Source organism: Diabrotica virgifera, chromosome 2 (genome assembly GCF_917563875.1).
Source record: "Diabrotica virgifera virgifera chromosome 2, PGI_DIABVI_V3a".
NCBI classification, from domain to species: domain Eukaryota; kingdom Metazoa; phylum Arthropoda; class Insecta; order Coleoptera; family Chrysomelidae; genus Diabrotica; species Diabrotica virgifera.
The window spans coordinates 148,620,261-148,647,563 of NC_065444.1; the positions used below are offsets into that span (position 1 = coordinate 148,620,261).

The 27,303-nt window shown below is 32.7% G+C and overlaps 1 protein-coding gene across 2 annotated transcripts in view; it reads left to right on the forward strand.

Moving 5' to 3' along the window:
- Positions 1-26,947, forward strand: part of LOC114342606 (odorant receptor 2a-like) — a 212,343-nt gene extending 185,396 nt beyond the window's left edge. For both annotated transcript variants that reach the window (XM_050642850.1, XM_050642851.1), the window contains 3 exons: positions 9,684-9,788; positions 9,856-10,011; positions 26,810-26,947. In XM_050642850.1, the coding sequence (XP_050498807.1) occupies positions 9,735-9,788; positions 9,856-10,011; positions 26,810-26,860 (261 nt within the window). In that variant the 5' untranslated portion in view covers positions 9,684-9,734 and the 3' untranslated portion in view covers positions 26,861-26,947. The remainder of the gene's footprint in view (positions 1-9,683; positions 9,789-9,855; positions 10,012-26,809) is intronic.
- The last annotated feature ends 356 nt before the right edge of the window (positions 26,948-27,303 follow it).

Sequence of the window (27,303 nt, forward strand, 5' to 3'; positions counted from 1 at the left end):
GTAATAGATCCTATACTTTCACATGAATCACCTGAAGCAACTATACATGATTTCTTGTTATCTTCATTTAATGGGCAAATGTCTTTAAACACATCCCAACCAGATTTTCCAAGAATGGTTCGTGATGCTCCACTATCCAATAATCCAAGTATATCCTTTCCAAGAATTGAGACACTCAAGTATGGTCGTTGATCATCTTCAGCATGGGCTAAAATGTATTCAAGGACCGCTGTATTATCAGTTGTCGGAGTTGATTTACATTCCACTCCACTCGTCCGACTTACCGAGGGAGAGAAGCTGCGTTTTTTGAACATCTGGGACAGTTTTTCGTTGTCACATTGTTGCATCCACATTTATAACAGAAGAACTTCTTAGGCTGGTTACAATTTTTAAACTTGTGTCCCTCAGATCCACAATTAAAGCATGTACCCTTATTCAAATCTTCAGATTTATCGCTATTTGCAACTTCTTCTGTAAACACAGGTGTTGTAACCGGACTCGTAAAAATAGGAGTTGACGGCTTTCTATAAGCTAATTCAGGTTCTACCAAAAGTCTGGTGCTTGAAGAAGGAGGGCAAAATTGTCGAATCCTTGTTTCCATTGCTTCCATAGCCTTGGCTAATGAACAAAGATCACTGATGTTGCTAATTTTTGTTAAAGCCAAACCCTGCTGAATATAAGGAAGCAAATTCCTACGAATGATATTCAGTCTTTCTTCTTCGTTAGGGGGATCAATAGTTTCTTGAATAGATTTTCCATGACTGAAATATAGTTTATAACTCGTTCCTGTGAGCCCTGTGTTCTTCTTCGGATTTCCTCCCATAAGGAATTCTCATAGTCATGGGGCTGGAAAGCAAACCTAAGTTCCTGGACCAGATTATCCCACGATGTAAAATTTCCCATTCTGTACCAGAGTAAGGCGTCTTTGGTAAAAAGTTCTGGAGCCGAACGAAGTAGTCTCTCTTTAGATACTCCTCTTGAAACTCTGAGTTCCTCCACTCTTTCTAGAAAACTAGTAACGCTCGAGATTCCATCATATTGTAATCTCCATCTACTTATATCAACGTTCTGAACATCATGCTTTAAGAAATCTAGCGAATCCATTATTTTACTGTTGAAGTTAGATGAAGGTGTTTCCAGATTAAAATGTCGAGCTAAAGTATTATCAATCTCCCTTGTAGGTACTGTTGCACTACTTCCATTATTAAAATTGTGCCTTGATAATCTTGTATCAGTTTGTGGTTCCGTATGCCTATTGTGATTTTCAGAAGAATTCATTTCTCTACTTGAATTAAGTGGTCTATTTATAGCACTGGACATATACTCTTGATTCCCATCTGATATTCTGCTTGAAACCCTCAGAGAACTAGAACATCTTTGAGAATGTACTTGTGGTTGTATCGTGCTATCATGTTGATTTTCTTCAAAAACCTGCCTTAAGAATGAAACTCTATTGCCTGCAGTTGGTGAACTGTTAGTAGCTCCAAACAGCGCAGCTTCAATAGGATGCTCTTCAGCTAATGATTCTGAGTTTACCAAACCACATTCATGAGACCCGGAATGAACAATTTCAGGCAATAATGGAACTGAAGTATCCAAAAGTGAGATGTGCTCTACTTGATTATCTTTCCCAAAGCTCTCATAAATCCTGTTGACTTCTAATAGTAACCGTTTGTGCCAATCTAATAGTTGATTCCTTTGAGCTTCCTGTTTTTCGTTGCATTGAAATCTGTTAAGTCTAAGTTTAACATGTGTTAGACGGGAACTAATTCTTTTAAATTCATTAGTTCTGTTCTGTTCATTAAAATGTTCTATACCTTCTTCCAGATCGCTAAGTTTCCCTGAGCACAACGAAAACTCAAAAGATGGGTCTATATTAACCACCTTAGGAGAATCTCTTTGTCCCTCTCTTTCTGCTTTAAGAGCTTCTCTCAACGTAGCCCTTTTCGTGTGTACATTTGCATCAATTGGTAAACTTCTTATTGATAACTCATAACTGAGTTCATCACCCAAAAGTCTATTAACCTCCATATTAAGTAAACCGAAAAAGAATAAAATAAAACCCTATCTCGGTTAAAAATTAAAAAGATATGATAAAATAAGAGATGAAGTATAAAGTAAAGACAAAAAAAAATCTCAACAATATATTATAGTATCCTATTCTTAAATATTTTTGCGTGAAATGGCAACACGCAACCCTTACCCAATGTTACAAAAAACAAAAAAAAATAACTTCAACTACTACTTTAAGTTATGCGAGCTTACAAAAAACAAAAAAAAAATAACTTCAACTACTACTTTAAGTCATGCGAGCTAGTAGTAAGTCAATACACAACTATTGGGTTAAATCCGAACACTAAAACCGACAAAATACTATGCAATATATATTTTATGAGGTGCAATAATTTTGAGCCACCCTGTATATTGGAAATAAAGGAATAAAATTAACTATTTATTTGCAAGAAATCAAGAAAGTGTCCACAAAGCACAAAAATCAAAAATATTGTGCCTAATAATGTTTGTGTACAGCAGTGTATATCAAAATATCTGTGTAATATGTAATAATAATTAATATTAAGCCACTATGCCATATCAAAAATCAAAAATTTTATGCCTAATAATATTTATGTACAGCAGTGTGTATCAAAATATCTGTTAAATAATAATACTCAATGCTTTATAAAATAAACAATAACAAAAAATTTTACGTTGGAGCGCCAAATGTTACTCTTAATAGGGAGAAGTGTTTAATATGTCGTTCAGAATTGAAGTATTTAGGCTACGTAGTAAATAAATCTGGATTACTTGTCGATCCAGAAAAGTTAGAAGCAATACTGGGAATACCGACACCGAGAACTGTTCAGGATGTTCGCCGGATTGTAGGTATGGCATCATGGTATAGGAGATTTATTCCATCATTTAGTACTGTTGTCTCACCGCTTACTCAACTTACTCGAAAAAATGTACAATTCGTTTGGAATAAGACATGCGAGGACGCCCTGAATAAGGTTAAAGAATATTTAGTTTCGGCACCCATTTTGGCGTGTCCAGATTTTTCTTTACCATTTATAGTAGAGACAGATGCAAGTGACTATGGATTGGGGGCTGTTCTTTCTCAAAAACATGGAGATGAAGAACACGTCATAGCTTACTTGAGTCGATCACTGACAAAAACCGAGAGGAAGTATTCTACTACAGAAAAAGAATGTCTCGCCGTTCTATTTGCTGTAGAGAAACTAAGGCCATACTTAGAAGCTACTAAATTTGTAGTTATTACAGACCATTTTAGTTTAAAGTGGTTGTTTTCCATTAAAGACCCCATAGGCAGAATTGCTCGTTGGGCTCTGCGTTTGCAGGCATATGACTTTGAAGTTATACACCGGAAAGGAAAAGATCATCTAGTGCCCGACGCACTATCACGTGCAGTTCCTTGCGTAAATGCTTTGGATGTAGACTGTTCTACTTCTACACAGGTCAGTTTAGACCGATGGTACTTGGGTCTGATTTCCAAGGTCAACAAATATCCTAGAAACTATCCACTTTGGAGGGTAGAGGGAGGAAAACTTTTGAAGAATATAAAACCGCGATACCCTGAACTAGCTTCATCAGAGTGGGTAACGGTAGTTCCAAGGGAACAAAGACTAAACCTTATAAGAGATCATCATGATCCTCCAACTTATGGACACCTTGGCGTTTCAAAAACATTTGGAAGACTTAGTCAAAAATATTATTGGCCAAAGATGCGATCAGATATAGGACGCTATATTAAGAACTGTACAACATGTCAACGGATAAAACCAGAACAGCAACGTCCTAGAGGTCAATTGTTATCTCAGCAGCCGACTGCAAGTCATTCATGGAGTCTCATCAGTATAGACCTAGTTGGACCTTTACCTAGGACCACTTCAGGATTTTCGTATATTTTCACCGTGTTAGATTGCTTTTCCAAATTTATTTTAGCTTTCCCGATTAGAGCAGCGACATCAGCCAACATAGTTAAGTTACTAGAAAATGAGGTGTTTCTAGTCTATGGTGTACCAGAGAGAATTTTGTTAGATAATGGAGCACAATTTCGTGGCCATATATTCCAACAACTTGTCTCAAACTATGGTATTGAATTAAAGTTTACAGCACAATACCATCCACAAGCTAATCCCGTGGAAAGAGTTCATAGAGTAATAAAAACTATGTTGACGGCCTATGTCTCTCAAAATCAAAGACACTGGGATCTTCTTTTGCCGAAGATTTCATGTGCCTTGCGATGTTCGGTTCATGAAGTCACTGGAGTGTCACCGAACCTTATTAATTTTGGTAGGGAAATCAATGTGAATGCCAATAAAAATAGACATGAGTCTGAACAAGGTCAGTATAATATCGGAACAAGGAAGGAATCTCTGGATAAACTGTTTTCTGATGTTCGGAGGAAACTTAAGTCAGCGTATGAGAAAAGTAAAGTTCCATATAATCTGCGAAGAAGGACAGAAACACATAAAGTGGGGGACATGGTTTGGAGAAGAAATTTCGTTCAGTCTGATGCTACAAGATATTTCAGCGCAAAATTGGCCCAAAAGTTTGTAGGACCATTTAGTATTAATAAAGTGGTCTCCCCATGGAGTTATGAACTTGTTGATGAAAATGGCTCTCATGCAGGAACCTGGAATGCAAAAGATTTGAAACCGGTTACTCAGGACAGTGAGGTTAAGGACATTAAGTCTAAACCTCCTGATGTGGAAGTATAGAGTTACAATGTGTTGAAAATTTTATTGTAAGATTTTGTTATCTTTACAAGTTTTTGTTTTATTTTTTTTTTGATTTTGTTTTTTTTTATTTTTGTTTTATTTTTATTTTGTGTTGTACCGTTAGGACTTAAAGTTTCTTTGAAACTTTTTGCAAGTAAGAGTGGGGTTGTTACGGGTTAAAAGTCGCTCAGCAACTAGAAACGATTCTTATAAATAAGATTGTCATAATTTTTGCTTTATTGTCACAAGTACTGGCCTAAACAAATATAAAAATCAGGCTTCTATATTGTCTTGAACATTAGCTGCTATCAAGCCATTTTTAAGTCCGAAATCATACAGAAAATCAGGCATGAAGTAGGCTTTAGGTATACATTGCTACCTGTCTAGTAAGTGTCATCTCTTTGTCTTTACCTGTCTAGTGTCATATCTTGTTCACTTTTGATTTACACTTCATGAGGACAAGTTAGTATTGTCCTATGAAACTCCTTGAGGATATTTAATCAGAAGTAATCCAGATAACTAATTAAGAAATATTCAATTTGATGAAGTTGACGATTGTCTTGCTCAGCAAGGATTTAAAATATCTGGATATTTAGGTCCCCAAGACCTTTCTTTTTGGCCATAAGCTATCTTTAAGGCCAACAATTTTTCTTTCTCTCCAATTCATTTTGATGTTGTGAGTTTTTTTTGAAACACCCTTGTCCAGGGTCGATATTTATATAACCTGTATATCTGTGAAGTATCCAAGTATGTAAATGCCGTACGACATCGTCCACGTGTATAACATCGACAAAAGAAAACATAAGGTAGGATTAAACCAATACTTCTCTTAAAAGAACGTTGTTTTGCCTGTCTAAGCCACCACACCATACAGCAGTCTGACAAATATCTTGGTTTTGTATTTTTTTTCTTGTAAATAGTACCTAAATATAATATTACATAGTTTTAAGAATTATAATATGGGTGTACGCTGAAAAGAATATTCTTAGAGGCAAATATAAACTTTAGTTGAGCTTTTTACCTTTTCCTTTTGGGTTTTTTTATATTTTCAATTAAGATTAATATGAATTATTTTAGTTTTGGTTAATAAGAATAAATAGTTTGTGAATTCTCCGATTTTTTTTTATTTCTTATTATTATTTTTTTGTTTGGTAGAAAATAAAACTAGTTATTTACCTTCGCATACCTTCAATAAAAACTGGTAACATCGGCGAAGAGTAACATTTGGCGCCCAACGTGGGGCCCTAACCACTAGACGATCACGGCCGGGTGAAAGCCAGGTATATATATATATATATATATATATATATATATATATATATATATATATATATATATAATGATGTTTTCTTGATCACAAAGCATTTTTAAAAAAATACTTTTATTTATTATTACAAAATATAACTTTTACAACAAAATATTAACTCTTCTCTTCTCTGGTAACACCTCAGAGATTTCTACAATTTACAAGCCATAACGGATGCTGAGACTAAGGAAGATGAGGGAATTTTACAATTTAAAATTCACGTCCCATCTGCTCAGCGCGGTAAAGTTCCAACGAGAATGTTTCCCTTCGTACTCCAATCAGAGTAGACATGTAGATCAAAAATAAATAACCGTTTTCAATTTCGTTGCAACACGAAACTACAGCCGCAACTTTATTCCAATTCAATCAGAGAGTGCAGCAAGCATCTCTACCGGTTTCTAAATTTATTAGTCTCTAATCAGGAGGCACATATGCTGCTCTCTCTGACCCAACTAGGACAAACCCCGGCGTGCAGTCACGGATTGCAACGAACGAAATGGCAGGGATGCCCTAGCGGCAACTGCTAGCAAAAAACTAAATTTTCAATCTAATAGCACATATATCAACGTCCAAGAATGTTATTCTAAATCCTACCAGACTGAAAAGAATGGGAAGATTCTCTGGTAACACCTCCGAGGCTTATACAATTTGCATGCCATAACGGATGCGGAGACTAAGGAAGATGAGGGAATTTTACAATTTATAATTCACGTCCCATCTGCTCAGCGCGGTAAAGTTCCAACGAAAGTGGTTCCCTTCGTACCCCAATCAGAGTAAACATGTAGATCAAAAATAAATAACCGTTTTCAATTTCGTTGCAACACGAAACTACAGCCGCATCATTATTCCAGTTCAATCAGAGAGTGCAGCAAGCCTCTCTACCGGTTTCTAAACTTATTAATCTCTCATCGGGAGGCACATATGTTGCTCTCTCTGACCCAACTAGGACAAACTCCGGCGTGCAGTCACGGATTGCAACTAAGATGCCCTAGCGGCAACTGCTAGCAAAAAACTAAGTTTTTAATCTAATAGCACATAAAACAACGTCCAGGAATGTTATTCTACATCCTACCAGACTGAAAACAATGGGAACCTTCTCTGGTAACACCTCCGAGGCTTCTGCAATTTGCAAGCCATAACGGATGCTGAGACTAAGGAAGATGAGGGTATTTTACAATGTATAATTCACGTCCCATCTTTTTTTAATTGTATCTGGAATGCTGAATATAGCCCATAATCTTGAAGAGGATGAAGTATGCTTACAAATGAAATTTGACACGATAAATTGCTGAATTCCATAATTTCAACGTTGTCAGTATCTCATTATTTTTCGGGATTGAAATGTTTTATTAAAAATTATTATTTCGATCTTAAAAATATGGTTTATGAAAATTATAGTAGATTTAAAGAAGACTGTAAAGACATGAGAGTGCATAGTAAAAACAAGTAGTGTAATTGTAATAAGGTTGCTGACAACAATTTTATCAGGCATGCAACTGTAAATACAAACAATATGAAAATTTCCAAACTATTATAGACAAAATTAGACTATAGACAAAATTAGCAACTCACAACGGCAGTGGTATTCCTTGATTAAACAGGACTTATGTTTTCACAACATTCCGTCTGAATGTATTTTTAAATGCAAAACGAAATCCAAAGAGAAATAGATTTAAACGTTTCTTATGTTGAAAAACAAATGCTGGTCACTTTTATTTTTAAAACATTAAAATCCGCTTTAGTCTAAGAACTAGTGAACCCTCCGACTAACGGTCTTCCTGTAAGGCTAGAAATTTGTATGGTGATAATTTATAGCACACCAACACTAAAAACCATGACCTGGCAGGCATCAGCCCTGCACGTGTATCTACCAGGTGAATCGAAAAGTGCATAGTTTAGGGGTAAAATAAACTTTCTCCTGTAAGGTTTAAATTTAAGTATGTGTTTGAGTAAGTCATTTAGAAGAAATGTGTACAATGACAGGCGATTCTGAACAGCATAAGACCTTGCCAGGCGAGGGGAAAGATTAGGGTTTTTTCCTAAAATTATTTTTTTGCATCGATCAATTTTTTTTTAAATGTCTTAAACCATTCCAAAACAGAAAAGGTCTTTAGTGACTTTTCTCTTAGGTTAATAGTTTTTGACATATTACAAGCGATTAAAAAATTTAAAAATTGCGAAATCGGCCATTTTTAACCCTGAATCGGACGTTTAACTGAAAATTTCAATGTTGTCAAGGTAGGTAGATATTCGTTAAACGTCGATTGACGAAATCCCAAAGATTTTTTTGCAATACAATATCGAAAACCCCTTTGTTTTTTTAATTGGTAGTCAAGCGGGCGCGACCCTGTAGTATAAGTGAGGACGTTTGAGTTTGCATAAATTCATTATCTCGAGAATGGTCGAATTGGAAGAGAAATCCTCAGACAGGTCGATTTTTTTTAAATTAGGACTTTTTGGCATATATATAATACTAGTGCGTCATCCATCTCGGCGTGATGACGTACTTGATGATTTTTTTAAATAAGGGTAGGGGTTGTGTGATAGCTCATTTGAAAGGCTATTTAATTCTCTATTCAGTAATATAACCATTAACATAATTATTTATACAGTGTGTACAAAAAAACATTTTTTTATTAAATTAATTTACACAAAAAAAAGAAAAAAATTTTGCACACCCTTTATAAATAATTGTGTTATCGTTTATATTACTGAATAGAGAATTAAATAACCTTTCAAATGTGCTATCACATGACCCCTACTCCCATTCAAAAAATCATCGATTACGTCATCACGCCCAGATGGATGACGTCACTAGTATTATATATTCCAAAAAGTCCTAATTTAAAAATAGAAATCGACCTGTCTGAGGATTTTTCTTCCAATTCGACCATTCTCGAGATAATGAATTTATGCAAACTCAAACGTCCTCACGTACACTACAAAGTCGCGCCCGCTTGATTAGCAATTAAAAAAACAAAGGTGTTTTCGATATTGTATTGCAAAATACTCTTTAGAATTTCATCAATCGATGTTTAAAGAATATCAATCTACCTTGACAACATTGAAATTTTCACTTAAATGTCCGATTTAGGGTTAAAAATGGCCGATTTCGCACTTTTTAAATGTTTTAATCCCTTATATGTCAGAAACTATGAACCTGAGAGAAAAGTCACTAAAGACCTTCTCTGTTTGGAACGATTCAAAAAACCATAAAGAAACTTTGCTCGATGCAAAAAAAAATAATTTTAGGAAAGAACCCTAATCTTTTTCTTCGCCTGGCAAGGTCTTATGCTGTTCAGAATCTCTTGTCATTGTACACATTTCTTCTAAATTACTTACTGAAACACATACTTAAATTTAAACCTAACAGGAGAGTTTATTTTACCCCTAAACTATGCACTTTTCGATTCACCTGGTAGATACACGTGCAGGGCTGATGCCTGCCAGGTCATGGTTTTTAGCCTTGGTGTGCTATGAATTATCACTATATAAATATAGCCTTACAGAAAGGCCGTTAGTCGGAGGGTTCACTACTCACTAGCTCTTAGACTACTTAGTGTCTTACTAATTTGAATACTGAAAACCAAATTATATTTTAAGTTCAACCGTGTAAATGTTTTTTATTTTATTTTTAGGTACCTTTATTTAGTGCGATCTTCTTTTTCTTTGTATCTTTTTTAACACCAATGCTTGCTCAGGTTTTTTTCTACTCCTACTTTGGCAATATTCTACAAGATGAGGTACTAATACTAACTGAAATTGCATATTGCGAAAGCTAAAATCTGTGTTTTCTGGTTATTTTTATAGAGTGACGCTTTAACCAACACGATTTATAATATGAACTGGTACGATTTTGACGAAAAATCTAAAAGGGCATTATTAATCATCATGAGCGGTATGTCTAGGCCAATCCAAATGACTGCTGGAAAAATATTGGTTTTAAATCTGGAAACGTTTAAAAAAGTAAGTACATAATTTCTACGGCATATTTAAAAAATAATATCCAGTAATTTTTATATAGGGTGTCCCAAAAGTAGTGGAACGGTCGAATATTTCGCGAACTAAACATCTGATCAAAAAACTGCAAAATACGTGTTCAATCATTTTCAAAAATCTATCCAATGACACCAAACGCAAATCCCCATTACACCCCCTGGAGGTGGGGTGGGGGTAACTTTAAAATCTCAAATAGAAACCCCCAGGTTTTCTTGCAAATTTGGATTCTTTACGTAAAAGTAGGCAACTTTTTTTCGAGACATTTTTTCGAACTGTGGATATATGGCGCTATAATTGGGAAAAACGATTTATCCTGATACCATAGGTAAATTATAGAAACGGTCTAATATCGCACGAAATACACTTCCAAATGAGAAACCAAAAAACAGATTTTTAATCTTTTTCGAAAATCTATCGAATAACACCAAACATGACCTTTCAACCCACCCCCTGGAGGTGGGGTGGGGTGTAACTTTGAAATCTTAAATAGCAACCCCACTTTTTATTGCAGATTCGGATTCACCATAAAAAATTAAGCAACGTTTATTCGACACATTTTTTAAAATTTCTGATAGATGGCGCTAATAAATCGTATTTTTCCAATTAAAGCGCCATCTATTAACAATTCTAAAAAATGTTTCGAATAAATGTTGCTTAGTTTTTCATGACGGATCAGAATCTGTAATAAAAAGTGGGGGTTACTATTTAAGATTTTAAAGTTACCAGGGTGTGGATTGGAGGGTCATGTTTGGTGTTATTCGAAAGGTTTTCGAAAAAGATTAAAAATCTGTTTTTGAGTTTCTCATGTAAAAGTGTATTTCGTGAGATATTAGACCGTTTCTATAATTTACCTATGGTATCAAGATAAATCGTTTTTTCCAATCATAGCGCCATCTATCCACAGTTCGAAAAAATGTTTTGAATAAAAGTTGCTTACTTTTACGTAACGAATTAAAATCTGCAAGAGAAACTGGGGGTGTCCATTTAAGATTTTAAAGTTACCCCCACCCCACCTCCAGGGGGTGTAGTGGGGATTGGTGTTTGGTGTCATTGGATAGATTTTTAAAAATGATTAAACACGTATTTTTCAGTTTTCCTATCCGATTCGCGAAATATTCGACCGTTCCACTACTTTTGGAACACCTTGTATAATAATCATGTAATCTAACCTTTACCGTTGATTAAATATCCGAATATTCGGATATTCAATCAGTGCCTCTACTAATATTGTAATTCAGGTTGATCATTTCATTTAGTTTTTGGGACTGTGTTTGTTAATTATTTTATTTCACCTTTATAACTTATTTCTTTGTTACACCTCTAATAAAGATTAATATTTTAATATTAATTTGTACGATTTAACTTACTCCGTAGAGTCGAGCTAGGTCACCGTGGCCTTTTCAATTATTCTGATGGTCAAACTCAACAATGTCTTATGGATTTTTGGTTGCTGATTACGAATTTTGAGGGTAGATTTCGATCTGAGTTGTCAAAAAGTTGTTATGGACAATTTAATTTATTTAATCAAACATTTGTAAAAACATTTATAAACAATTTAATTGTTTATAACTATTTATAAGACTCTAGCTCAAAACTAAAAGAGCCATAAGAAAGATTTATTACAATCAAATGGCCAAAATCAAAATAGAAGACCAGTTAACTGATATAAAATTACAAGGAGTACGGCAAGGCTGTATTTTATCTCCACTGCTATTCAATATTTATTCTTAATGGGTATTTAAAGAAGCTGTAGATGGTTGTGCGAAAGGAATATTAATAAACGGTAAATGGTTGAATAACATTAGATACGCAGCTGAGATCAAAGCTTTTGCCGATAATCTGAATAATTTACAGATATTAACAAATCGAATAAAAGAATTCAGCAACAGATACGGACTAGCTCTTAACATAAAGAAGATTAAATTTATGACAATTAGTAAAAAAACAACAATAAATAAATGCTCAACATACAATCAACCAACAGAATATCAAAAGAGTGGAGCAATATACATATTTTGGCACCAGTTTAACCCGGGAGTAGTCGCGCTCACTTCTGTAACGTGAATAGTCGCGTGTTAGATTCTATCTCAAAATACGAATTTGAATACGAATTTACAACAAATTTTTATTTTATAGTATTTTTATTTATTTGTTATGTTAGAAATATTATTTCTAACAATTATTAAAGCTAATTGGCTCTCCCCAAAGCCATAAATTCCACAAAAAGAAGAAGAAGAAATGGAAGAAGAAGAAGAAAAAATGTATAAACATTCTCAATTTCTTTGCAATACGAAAATGCAGCAGCTGCATGATACTATGGTCAAATATGAGAATGCAGGAAGAGTCTATACCGGTTTCGGAGGTTGTTTCCCATTCATCAGTAGTCCCATATCCTCTTCTCTCAGATTCTTCCACGTACCACACTTTAGGCCTTTCCGAATTGCAAAGAAAGAAATGTCACGGATGAACTAGGGCCATCTACCGAAAAACAAAGTAAGTTATCAATCGAAGTAGCACATAAAACGACAATAAATATTGTCTCCATACCACCAGATTGACAACAGGTGGATTACTTTCTTTGGTTACACTTCCTGAGATTTTCAAAATTTATAAATCATGCAGGATGCCGAGGAAATTAAGATGAGAGAATTTTAAATAATTCAAAACTCATCTGCTCAGCGTGGTAAAAGCTCCAATAAGAAAGATTCCTTAATACTCAAACAAACGAGTATATGAATTAAAAATGTATAAAAATTCTCAATTTCTTTGCAACACGAAAATGCAGCAACTGCATAATATTATGGTCAAATCTGAGAGTGCAGAAAGTCTATACCGGTTTCGGGGGTTGTTTCCCCCTCATCAGTAGACCCATATCCTCTTCTCTCAGATTCTTCCATGTACCACACTTTAGGCCTTTCCGAATTGCAAAGAAAGAAATGTCACGGATGAACTAGTGATATTGTGCCGATATGTGCTTTTACCCTGGGGGTGAGTTTTACCCCGTTTCGGGGGTGAAAAAAGAAAACTTTAAAATAAGTCCGGAATTGGATAAACTGATTTTCACTAAGTCAATACTTTTCGAGTTATTTGCGAGTGAATATGATTATCATCTTTCAACAAAAAAAACCAAATAACTCGAAAAGTATTGATTAGAGAAAAAAACTGTATATAACAAAAGTTGCTTAGAATTAATCAGTTTATCCACTTGCGGACTTATTTTAAAGGTTTCTTTTTTCACCCCCGAAAAGGAGTGAAACCCACCCCCAGGTTAAAAGCCGACATCGGCACAACATCACTTGTTTTGTTTGACATGTTAGCTACGTGTATGCCAAATTTCATGTCAATCCATGTGGTTTTTTAAATTTCGAGCAAAAACCGTGAGTGAACGTACTATAAACCGTTATTTTTGCAATAATTTATTAATAACAAAGTCGGAACGTGGCTGTCACAACTAGCGGCAATCGATTTAGCGTATAAAAATACTATCAAAAGACTACAAACATGCTGTAGATGGCGCATTTCGAGCTTCTCGGCGAATAAACAATTATTTTGTTATTAACAAAATAAGTATATATTTTGAGTAATCGCGACTATTCGCATTCGATTCAGCGACCAAAAATTCACCAGAGAAGACCTTTACGTTATCAATTTATTTACAGGTGTTCTAATAATTCCTGAAAAACACCTAATTTTACCATAATTTGTTAATAACAATTAAACGCACCACATTTTGGCTTCCAGACCACTTCCATTGGATTCAGCGACCCAAAAAACCTATAATACCCCCATCAAATCGCGGCGAGCTAAAAGTGCTCACGGGACCCCCTATGTTGCGACTAGACTAGACTATTACGGCATATTTGGTAAAAGTTATTAACAGTTACAAAATTGTGCAAAAACGTGGTATTTTTCAATTATCTCGGTTAAGTATTTATGGACTTTAACTAACAAAAATTTAAATTAATCGTTTTTTCATGATAAACAACTTTCATAATACAACTTTTACTGAAAGTGTGATACTAAAAATGCTAAAGGCAAAAAAAACAATATTTTCTGATTTTGGACTTTGTTTACAAAAAAATGGGCTTGATTTACGAGTACCTCTGTATGTACTTTTAATTAACTATATCCCCCTACGAGTAAACACCTTCAAATACCTGTATTAATTTTTACCCTCTCTCATATTTAATCTCTCATATTTATTTTTCTACCCTGGTGTATAAGTGAACACTAATCTTATATTAAATAAAATTAGAGAATTTGGTCCTGAAGAAATAGATGGCGTCGATCGGATAGCTCAGTGCGACTAGCGGCTGACCCGCACTACACTTCGCCGAGTGGAGTGCGAGTTCAAGCCTCCACCTACCGAGGAATGCGAGTTCAAGCCCAGTCAGGCCATCGGAAAAACAAAATAGGCTAACGCGTCAGTATAAAATTCTAAATATGAATCTGGCGCTTAGACTGGAATAATATGCGGGCGTCTGATCGGCCTATGAGGGAGCAGTACGGCAAGGGATAAGGGCTTGCTACTCGGTGATACTCCCCCATAGATCCCTACCGGAAGGGCGTAGACGATTAAAATACCGGTGTGTATATATATAGATATAGAATATATATATATATACATATATATATATATATATATATATATATATATATATATATATATATATATATATATATATATATATATATATATATATATATAATATATATAGAAATATATAGAAAGCCAGTTAATGAGAGCAAGCACAGGTACTTCCAAATTCTATCCTACTGCATGGATTTTAATGAAATTTTGGAAATATCCTCTACTTATCTCCTAATTCAAAGTCTACCCTGTGCCGATGTGCGCTTTTATCTTGGGAGTGGTTACCACCCCTTCTCGGGATTGGAAAGTTTTTTGGTAAAAAAAACCACGGAATTTGCTAGAGAACCTAATTCTAAGCAAAACCTGTTTTATATATTTTTTGAAAACTTAATACTTTTTGGAAAATTGGCAATTTTCATTGAAAAATTACACTTTTTCGGACGGTTTGTTGCGAATATCTTAAAAACTATGCATCTAACTAAAAAACTATATAAAATATTTTTGTAGCTTATAAAAAACACAAAGATTCGTTCTTTTATAAATCTTCTAGTTATAACACAAAAGGAGATATGGTAGGTAAAAAGATTTTGTTTTTTTGTGCATGCTCAAATTGGTGTATTTAACTTGAAATAACAGAGAAACGGTATATTTTAGGTGTATAATGCTGCCAATACCTTTTGTAGTGATTGAAAAGACCTTTAAAATAGGCAATATTAAAAAATGTCCATTACATTCAAACCAAGCGAGATAAAAAAGGAGAAGTATATTTAACCCCTCATCCACCAGAATTTAAAGGCATCCATTTTCTTCTACAATACCTTTTATTATAGGTTGTTTCTATGTTAAAAAGAATGTGTGTGTACTTTGTACGCACGTAAGAAGTTATTAGCGTTAAGAAGCTATTATATGATTTAAACGAAATTAATATACTTTTTATTTATATTTTGTTTAAATATTAAACTAATTTATACTTACTACTTCCCAAACATTTTTATTAGAACAGTGCCAAAAATTAAAATAATAAAAGAATAAAACACACACAAATACATTAAACAAGCCACAAATGATGTCTGAACATTAATTGTCGAAAATGTTTTTAACTAAATACGTATTTTCTGAAAATACAATTATATAATAAATATACTTACAATCATAAAATGTATTAAAAAAACAAAAAAGAAAGTTTCTATTGGGACTCGAACCAGCGCTGATAAGTGCGGTTGGTATTGGAATTCATTCGCCTTCAACGCTTAGCCACGGACACTATGTGTCATTATTTACGAAGATCGACTAACTAAACGGATTAAACTTGTGATATTTTGAAAATTGATCAAATTATTTTAATTTTGAATTGAAATGATTTAGAATTGAAAAAATACAACAAAACATAGAGTAAGAAAACAATATATTAGGTGAATATTGATAGAAATTTTGATGGTAATCAAATTATATAAATAAAAGTATTACATACTATGTATTTTGACAGATCAAATAGGTAGGTTTATACCCATAATACATTAACAATTATTACGTACCTGTTGCTTTTAAAAACTATTTAAAAGTCACTACAATATTATAAACTTTTTTGTTTCTGTCCTCACAACAATAAAACTAATATATTATACATTTGTTTACCTTTACCTCCAAACCACAGCTGTCCTACAGCTGCCATATCGGATAATTTTGGACATGTCATTTGTACATCCAATCAGAACAACGTTATAATGCGTATGCGCCGGGCTGATAGGTTTTAACATATAAAAATTCACCCTCTATCGCCGGTAAAGAAGTATAACTTCAAAAAGTTCGATTAGTTTAAGGGGAAAGGGACAAAATGCAAAATTTTGACGCCTGTCAAAATTTCCAATGCATTTTAAACGTAATCATTTTTTTCGAATCCTGAGAAAACTAATAAGTATTTTTGAAAAATTTAAACGCAGAATGAAATATTACTTTATTACCGAGGCCGAAAGTCCCTTAGAATGAATAGAAAGTTTCTGTTGAATGTAATATTTGAAATTAAGAATAACACTAAATTTAATTTTCTCTTAGTTTTCACCCCTGTAACTTATTAAAATAAACATTATAGAATATAGAAGTTTTCAGGGACTTTCAGCCCTCGGTAATGACGTAGTGTTTCATTCTGCCTTTATTTTTTTTTAAATAATTAATTCCTTTTCTCAGGATTCGAAAAAAAAATGAATCCAATTTAAATAGCATTGAAACCGAAACTTCGTACCCATACCCTTCGTACCATCCCCTTAAAATGAAATTGAAATAAAAATGAATTTTGAAAAAAATAAGATCAAATTATAGAGCGCATTTTAATATTTTCTTAAAAATCTTCGGTTTTCTCCATGTAACTTGAAAATGTTAAGAGATACAGTAATAATAAAAAAGCAAAATTTTTGTCTAACAATAATCTACATTTTTGTACGGTATTTTTTTCATATCTCTTATCGTTTTCGAGTTACATGGAGAAAAGGGAAGATTTTTAAGAAAATTTAAAAATGCGCTCTATAATTTGATCGCATTTCAAGAACCATTCGTTTTAAACCCGTTCAACTTTTTGAACATGAAAATAACACTAATATAAAAGGTACTGTAGAAGAAAACTGAAGCCTTTACATTCTGGTGGATGAGGGGTGAAATAAACTTCTCATTTTTTCTAAAAATACATTAGTCATCAAATTTTTTGCAGCATATCTCGTTTATTGAATGTTATCGACATTTAGTATTGCTCATTTTAAAGGTCTGTGAGTCTAAAGCACTACAAAAGGTATTGGTAGCATTATTCACCTAAAATCGACCGTTTCTCTGTTATTTCAAGTTGAATACACCGATTTGGGTATGCACCAACAAAACAAACTTTTTTCACCTACCATATCTTTTTTTGTATTATAACTAGAAGATTTAAGAAGGAACAAATCTCTTTGTTTATTTATAAGCTACAAAAATATTTTATATAGCTTTTTTTATTTAAATGCATGGTTTTTAAGGTATTCGCAAATAACCGTTCGAAACGCATTTTTCAATGAAAATGGCCAATTTTTACTTAGAATTAGGTTCTCTAGCTACTTCGTGGTTATTTTGGCCAAAAAACTTTCCAACCCCGAGAAGGGGTGGCAACCACCCTCAAGATAAAAGGGCCATAGTATATAGGGTAGACTTTGTTTCTTGAGCTATTCACTACTTACTGTGAAAATATCAAATAAATCGATGTAGTAGGATGGAATTCGGAGCCAAATACCCTCATTGACTTTCCTATTACCCTGCAGAAGAAGCTTTTACATACATATAAAATCGGAGTTGGGTGTTAATTTTGATAGTAAACTAAATAAAATGTAAGCAAATATTTACCATGTGGAATCATTAAGAGGAGAATTTTAGTATTCATTATTCAAGAGAAAATCTAAATAAAAGTTGATCGAACACCCTAGTTTTTTTTGCTTTTGTGCTTGCAGTATCTTTTGTAGATAAAAAATAAGTAAAAATTAAAATCGGCTACGTAGTATTTTGTGCGCATGCGCAAAAGAAGAGTTTTTCTATTTATTTTTCCTTTTTTTATTATTCTTTATCTGTATATTCGGATTTTCATATATTTTAATATGCGTGAGTATGCATATGATATACAGAGTGAGGCAGATAAAGGGCCTATTAGAAATATCTCGAGAACTAAAGGTAAGAGAATCATGAAAATTAGAATACAGGGGTTTTGAGGTATGAACTATTTAATGAAAATATTTTGGACTCTTTGCTACTTCCGGTTATACCCGAAGTTAATTATAACTTCGTTTTTTTTTAAATAGGACACCCTGTATATTTTTACATTTTTCGATCCTGCTCGATGTGTTCTTCCTTAAAATATGAATTTTGAAATATTATACAGGGTAGTTTAAAAAATAATTACGATTTTTTATAAATTTTGTAGCAAACTTCACACCCTGTAGAATTGTACTGATTTGATATCAAAAACTCCATTTATGTTCAAGTAATTTTTAATATAGTTTATTATTATTAAAAATTAATAACATAGCGAAATGTTTAATTTTAGTATACAGGATTGGTCAAAACTCGGAATGAGTATTTTCTGAGTTTTCTTAAATGGAACACCCTGTATTTTTGTATTTAATGAAATGATATTTTATGGTACTTTTTTATTTTTTAAGCATTGTTTATACCTAACAGCTTTATTTTGTATGGTATTCGTCGTAGTTCTTTAAGCCAAACATTAATGCAACAAAAATTACGTGAAATTTTATTAGGTTTGCCGTGAAAATATTAAACAGCTTTATTTTGTACTTATGTTATTCGACATAGTTCTTTAAGCCAAACATTAATGCAACAAAAATTACGTGAAATTTTATTAGGTGTGCCGTGAAAAGATTCATATCATAAATAATTTTTCGAAAATAAATGGATATAACCTCGAGTGACCCTTAATTTATTAATACTGGTTGATATATCACAATACCTACGTAGTTAAGACTGTTGGTGTGTATAATAATAATAAAAACCTACAATATTCTATCTAGTTGACTATGACTTTTACAGAAATATGCTTAAACATTTTTGCTTTGCTTAAGGATTCTACTACTTTTGAAGTTCCAGTTGCTTTGATACCATTACTAATATGAATTTTTCTAATGAGGAACTGATTCAGATGTTTTTTTGTTCTAGGAGAGTATATCAAATGAAAATGTGCTACTAGCAATAAGAATTTATCATCAACAATTCCATGATAGATGACAACCAAAATGAGAAACTTCTCAAAAGGACATCGCACACATCTTATGGAAAATATAATGTCACTCAAATTCAATAAAATTTATACGAATAGATTCGTTTTAAATTAACGGTCAAATCTTATCATTGCGCCAACTCTTAATTATGATTAATTACGGCGCAAATTGCAATTAAAGTTTATCGAAATTACATTTTTTTAGTCAGTAAAAGTGTCAGTTACCATCATTATTGCTCTGGGTGCTATTCAAAAGAGCTTAAACTCCCCGCTGGGCCTAAGCGAATTAGTGAAACTAATCCTCTGATTTATGGAGTACCGACAATTTGGGTGTTTTAAAATATTTTTTCTCTCTTTAACTTATGTACGTATCCATTTGATTTCAGATTTATTTATATCAATTTCTGCTCTTATAATTGAAAATATAGAGTTGGCGCAATGACAAGATTTGACCGTTGATTTAAAACGAATCTATTCGTATAAATTTTATTGAATTTGAGTGACATTATATTTTCCATAAGATGTGTGCGGTGTCCTTTACTAGAGCGGTTTTAACGAACTGAACTTATAAATTACGAGAAACCTGATAGTACAAAAACTATTGTAAATGATTAATAGTGTCACTGAGAATCTGCATATTCGTATGGACGTTTTCGTAATCTAAGTGTCTAGTACGTCGAAACTATTCTAGTAAACTTTGAAAAGTTTCTCTTCTAGGTTATCGTCTATCATAGAGTGGCAGATGATAAATTCTTATAGCTAGTAGTACATTTTTGTTATACTCTCCTAAAACAAAAACTTTACTAATCAGTTCCCCATTACAAAAATTTATATTCGTAATGATAACAAAGCAACTGGAACTATAAAAATAATATAATGTCTAATGTTTAATCAAGTTTAGTGTCAAAGCCATAGCCAACTAGGTAGAATATAGTTTGTTTATATTAATATTATATGCACCAACAATCTTAACAACGTAGGCATTTTGGAATCTCATCCATTATTAATAAATTAAGGATCATTCTAGATTAACATGTATTTATTTTCTAAAAATTATTTATGATTGAATATTTTAACGGCAAACTTAATAAAATTTCACGTAATTTTTGTTGCAGTTAATGTTCGGCTTAATGAACTATGAATAACTTAAACAAATTAAAGCAGTTAGGTATAGGAAATGCTTAAGAAATAAAAAAGTGCTATAAAATATCATTTCATTACAATACTAAAATACAGGGTGTTCCATTTAAGAAAACTCAGAAAATACTCATTCCGAGTTTCGATCAACCCTGTATATTAAAATTAAACATTTCGCTATATTAATAATTTGTAATAATAAAAATTACTTGAACATAAACGAAGTTTTTAATATCAAATCAGTACAATTCTACAGGGTGTGAAGTTTGCTACAAAATTTATAAAAACCCGTGATTATCTTTTAAATTAACCTGTACCTATATTACAAAACCTCATATTTTAAGAAAGAAGACATAGAGCAGAATCCAAAAATGTAAATATATACAGGGTGTCAAATGTAACCAAACGAAGTTACAATCAACTTCCGGTATAACCGGAAGTAGCAAAGAGACCAAAATATCTTCATTATATAGTTTATATCTCAAAACCCCTGTATTCCAATTTTCATGATTATCTTTCCTATAGTTCTCGAGATATTTCTAATAGGCCCTTTATATGCCTCACCCTATATATAGGTACACATTCACACATATACCCTCAGACATATGTACACATACACACACACAAATATACCGGGTGATGAATAGTCAAACGGGCCATCGAAAACAATGGGAAATTCTAAACTGTTGAATTCCTGCTTCCCTAATTATTTTAAATCAAAAGTCATTTGTAGAGGACCGAAATTTGTATTAAAAACAAATGCTTAAATTGTTCTACGAATTAAACACATTCCAAAATTTTACAAAAATTTAAAACAATTGCCAGAGTATTAACAGTACAATCGACACCTAAAAGTCAGATTTGACCTCTAAAAATCTTATTAACAAGCTGTTTTTTGCTAGGAATATCAAGTTTACGACCCCAAAAAGATGCAAACCTGTTTGCCACTCCTACCCCCGGGCTTCCTCCTAAAACCACCCCTCGTAGAGGGGGAAACCGAACTTCATATTACCAAGAATATGTTCATGCTGTATAAAAAATCCATAAGGAAAAATTTCCTGTAGCTGGCTGTATACCATTAATTACAAAAATTGAAGAAAAAATCTTCTGTATAAAAGGTATATTTAAATAAATATACCTTTTAAACAGAAGATTTTTTTCTTCAATTTTTGTATAAAAAATGTTTTAAACCACACATATAGCTCAGATTTTGTAGAAACATGTTTGTTAGAATTTTTTGTGCAGAATGAACCATTTTTTTAGAAAAAACGCTTGAAACGACCGGCGATTTTGAACGTCAACTCAATTTTATTAATAGAATATAAATTACAATAAAATTTGTATCATCTCGATGGTAAAAATTCGATATCTTGTGATTAAAGTGCCATATTAGGTACCAAAAATAAAATTACGTTTTAAAGATAAAAATGTGCAGCTTTGGTATCCAATTTTTGCATTTTGAGAATTCTGAGATTTCAGATTTTTGCCATTCTTTAAGATTCTGATGAGATCGATATAATTAATTATTTTCATTCACTGGTCGCTATGGAGTTTCCATTATTAGATAGACCACAGTCTTCATAACTTGTAACATGATATTTCGAATTTGAGTTTTTTGGCATTTGGCAATTGTATCAAATTTTTGCAAAATTTTGGAATGTGTTTAATTCGTAGAACAATTTTAACATTTGTTTTAATACTATTTCGGTCCTCTACAAATGGTTTCTCATGACTTTTGATTTAAAATAATTAGAGAAGCAGGAATTCAACAGTTTAGAATTCGCCATTTTTCAATGGCCCGTTTGATTATTCAGCACCCAGTATATTTGTATGTGTATGTCTTTGTGTACCCGGTTTATGTGTATGTATGTGTGTATATGTGTGAGTGTGTATACATATCATATACATATCTACTCATACATATTAAAATATATGTTAGATATAGATGGATAGTTCATAGTTAACCAAACGGTAAACACGTATTATTTGTGGCTAACATTGAACATTCATTTTCTTCAGTTATACAAGTCAGTTTTTAGTGAAATTTTTACAAAGTGTTTATTATTACAAGGTCCACAACCGAGATTACCTATTTTTATTGGTAATCCTATATGAAACCCGATATATGCCAAGGGCGGATCCAGGACCGATTTTCGGGAGGGGCCATAAACTTCTTTTTGGTGGGGTTAAAATAGTGAGTTTTAAGGCACTTCTTTACACATACTTTTAAGTAGGTACCTTAAAAATATTTGCGTCACAAACGTCAAGCACCTTTGTTACTTAATCTGGCAATAGAAGAATGTTTGTCTGTGTATCACCAATGTCCATGATAGGTGAAAACTGTTCAACTGCTTTCTTCAAAGGTTTTAATAGTTCCACTTCTTTTTCTTCTTAGCAATCAGCTAGGAGTGTGGAAATAATGCCCCGTAGCCACAAACAACCCAGTGAGGTGACATGTAGTCTTCATGTTAAATCGGTACAAAATTGTCTACAAGATGTATGTAAATTGTACGTCTGTAATATTTTTCTGGGCCACTGGGATGATTGGCTCTCTTAGTCTGTCTACCCACAAATCTAGGTAACTTTACCTATGTTATCAATTAGGCCTCTTTTTTATCGAATATATGGGGATAGATATTTTCTAATTTTTTCTCTAATGTATTCATTAAAACTTATGTTCTTTTTAACATGTTTTCTACCAATCCATGATATGAAATAGGATTTGAGGCATTAACTTTTACTACACCTGTTTTTATTATTTGATAATTTATTATCTTTAAGAGATTCTACTTGCCTAACTATTTCGTTTAAGTTTATACAGGGTTTTCAGAAACTCTACCGACAAACGAAGACAGGAGATTCCTCAATAATTTGAAGACATTTTAACCCATTTCATCTAGTCCGAAAATGGGGAGCTAGAGCTCTTTGAAGATGGCCTCTTGTAATTAGTTTTTCTTCAATACCTCCAGAACGCTTCTACTTAGAAAAACAAAAATTGGTACACATATTTATCTTTCAGAGATAAATCGATTTCATCCATTGTAAATTTCAAGTAGCGGTCATAGGCGTTTGGGTAGAGAAACGGTTATTTTATCGCATAACTTTTTGTCTTTAATTTTTAAGCATTTTTGATACTGGATTATTATATTGTGAAAACCTAAAAGGTACTATTGATTTAAGTCGGTAGGACACACTGTTTTCTAGAAAAATCGGTTTGAAAATTTTTCATTTTCTGAACTTGAAAAAAAAATTGAAAAATTAAAAAAAACGGTGTGTTTTACCAACTTATAGCAAGAGTAACTTTTAGTACTAGAATACCTCACAATTTAATAATCTAAAGTCACAAATTCTTAAAAATTAAAGACAAAGAAGATATGCGATAAAATAACCCTTGACCTACCCAAAACGGACGCATATGACCGGTACTAGAAATTCGCAATTAATGAAATCGATTCATCTCTAGAATATAAATAAACGTACCAGTTTTCGTTTTCCTAAATGGCGTTTTTTTGAAATTTTTTTTGGAAATTAAAAAAAAACGAAAAATTTTCAAATCGATTTTTCTAGAAAACGGTGTGTTCTACCGACTTAAAGCAGGAGTACCTTTTAGTACTAGCATACCTCCTAATTTAATAATCCAGTGTCAAAAATGCTTCAAAGTTAAAGAAATAAAAGTTATGCCGTAAAATAACCGTTGCCCTACCCTAAACAGACGCCTATGACCGGTACTAGAAATTCACAATAAATGTCTGAAACTGCTCCAATCGATATGGTAGGCGCTCCTCTACATATAAAACAACACCAATTGGTACGCCGAGACAGAGCGCGCACTGTTGCACGGTCCGGAAGCGCCAACCATTTACTATGTTTACAAACCTCTTGCGCTCCTCGCTCCCTGCAACTGGTCCCATCGATACGGCATGCGCTCCTCTACATATAAACCGCCACCTATTGGACCGCCGGGGCGGAGCGGGCATTGTTTCACGGTCCGAGAGCGCCAACCATCCACTATGTTCACGAACCTCTTGCGCTCTGCGCTCCCTGCAACTACTCCAATCGATAGGGTATGCGCCCCCTTACATATAAACCGTCACAGATTGGAGCGCCGAGGCAGAGTGCGCACAATTGCACAGTCCGGGAGCGGCAAACGTATCCACTATGTGAAGTAGTTGCAGGAGCTCAGAGCGCAAGCATAGTGGATACGTGCTTTTACACATTTTACACATAAAAATATCCCAACAAATTACTGCCTGTGCGTCACCTTGAAATTCCTGATCAGACAGGATTATAAGTCGACTTCCGCCAATGGTTCGTTACCGAACCATTATTTCCAAACACGAGATTTGATGACTCAGAAATTTTTCTTTTTATTTTTATAACAATTGATGTATGTACAAACAGGTTAAAAGAATAATGTTTTAATTTATTTGACCACAAAAGTGTTATGCCAATAAAATTACTACAGTAAAAATAAAGTTGTGTCCAAGGATTGAAAATGTCGGACATTTAGAAAATATTTTTGTGATGAAAACATGAGTTTGGAAATTAAACAAAACTAAATTTAGTTACACTTATATCTTCTGGTTGCTTAAAAAATACAAAGATTTAAAAAAAATAACGAATTGTCAAAAAAAAATCTACAAAATATGGTGCGTTTTCGCACCGTTCGCCTTGGCGCTAAATGGGTTTTTAACACCATCAGGGTGATTAACAGTGCGAATTAATTCACAATAGACAAGAACACTCTACGGCTGGATTTGTACGAGGACCTTGAGATTTCTAGAGACATAAGGACTAGCCCCAATTGCGTTAATTGCCAAACTACTTTAAATCGACCTTTTACAACTATCTATGTATTTATGTCCTATTTATACAAAATATGGTGCGTTTTCGCACCGTTCGCCTTGGCGCTAAATGGGTTTTTAACACCATCAGGGTGATTAACAGTGCAAATTAATTCACAATAAGACAAGAACACTCTACGGCTGGATTTGTACGAGGACCTTGAGATTTCTAGAGACATAAGGACTAGCCCCAATTGCGTTAATTGCCAAACTACTTTAAATCGACCTTTTACAACTATCTATGTATTTATGTCCTATCCACCGACAACTATTCCCTTAACCCAACTTTAGTTTTGTCTTAATGATTTTCCCCAAACTCCTTTTTTCCTTAACCTCCTAAATCCAGCGTAAATATTTATCCAGCTTTATCTTCCTTTTAGACATTACGCATGTGAAGCACATGTATTTTACTGTATTTATAGTTGATCAGTCTCAGGCCTGCGTTAATGTAGTTTAAATTGTCAATAAACGTATATTTTTCAACGATGTTTGTGTTACATCTTTCTCTAAAATTGTAAATCAAAGAAGCTCTTCGATCATACCTACCTCAAGATGTCTCTGTAAAACTCTAGTACCAACATCACACACCATTCCAAGCGTATTTACTTACATACTCATTTAGAAGTAAAGGTGTATTCTCCTGACGGTTTTAACGAGATTTAACTCATTATTGAGATCTCCTAAAAATCCTAAATTAATCCACTAGAAAATAATATTTATTTATAAATCGTATAACAAACATAATATTTGTATAACGATGTTTTGATAAATAAGAGAACGTTAATAGATAGGAGAGTTGGTTGAATTTGGGGTTTGCTACCGTTTAAAGCAAAATGATATAATCATTGTGTCAGCTGAGTACACTTATATTGTATTTTTTAATTGAATAAACACGGTATGGTTATTTAAGTCTATTCTTGGCGACCAACCCCATGCCAAGAGTAATCCACCCGTATTTTTTTATACAACCACTATAATACGGTCATCATAAAAATTTTTGAAATCTTGAAATTTTAAGAGATTGTTTTATAATGGTGGATCTAGAGATTTGCCTTGGGGAACTTTCCTTGAGTGGGGATCTTCCAATAAAACACCAATCAAAAACAACCGAAAACAGATAAATTTAAACTACATAAAAGACATCAATAATAACATAAGGCATTAAGTTCCCCTTAATTTTCCTAACTAACGAGTTTATTAGGTTGAATTTGTCTGTCTATGGTTTAGTTTCACGTCAGCTATGGTTTAAGTTTCATGTCAAGGGGGGATCTCCCATATGCCCCTCTCCCGCGTAAGTCCTTCATTGCTGTCGACACAATGCCTTTTGGTATTAGCTCATTTATTACGTGAATATTTTGTATGAATAGAAACTTTTTAACCAACACTATAAAAACACATTATAACATACCTGGACAAATATCGAAAATATAATAAGTTTACTGTCTGTTTCAGATAATGAAGAGTACGTACTCATTACTTAGTATTGTGAAAAAGTTTGAGTAATTATAGAGATAATTCATATAATGGTAAATATCTTAATAACTTATTATATTATATTATCCACAAGGAAAAAATTTTCCTGTAGTTGGCTATACCTATACCATTTATTACAAAAAATCATAAAATTTTAAGGATTTTAAGGATTTTATGGTTTTTTATATTATATTATATTATATTATATTATATTATATTATATTATATTATTTTATATTATATTATATTATATTATATTATATTATATTATATTATATTATATTATATTATATTATATTATATTATATTATATTATATTATATTATATTATATTATATTATATTATATTATATTATATTATATTATATTATATTATATTATATTATATTATATTATATTATATTATATTATATTATATTATATTATATTATATTATATTATATTTTACATTAAATTAATAATATTGTTAAATA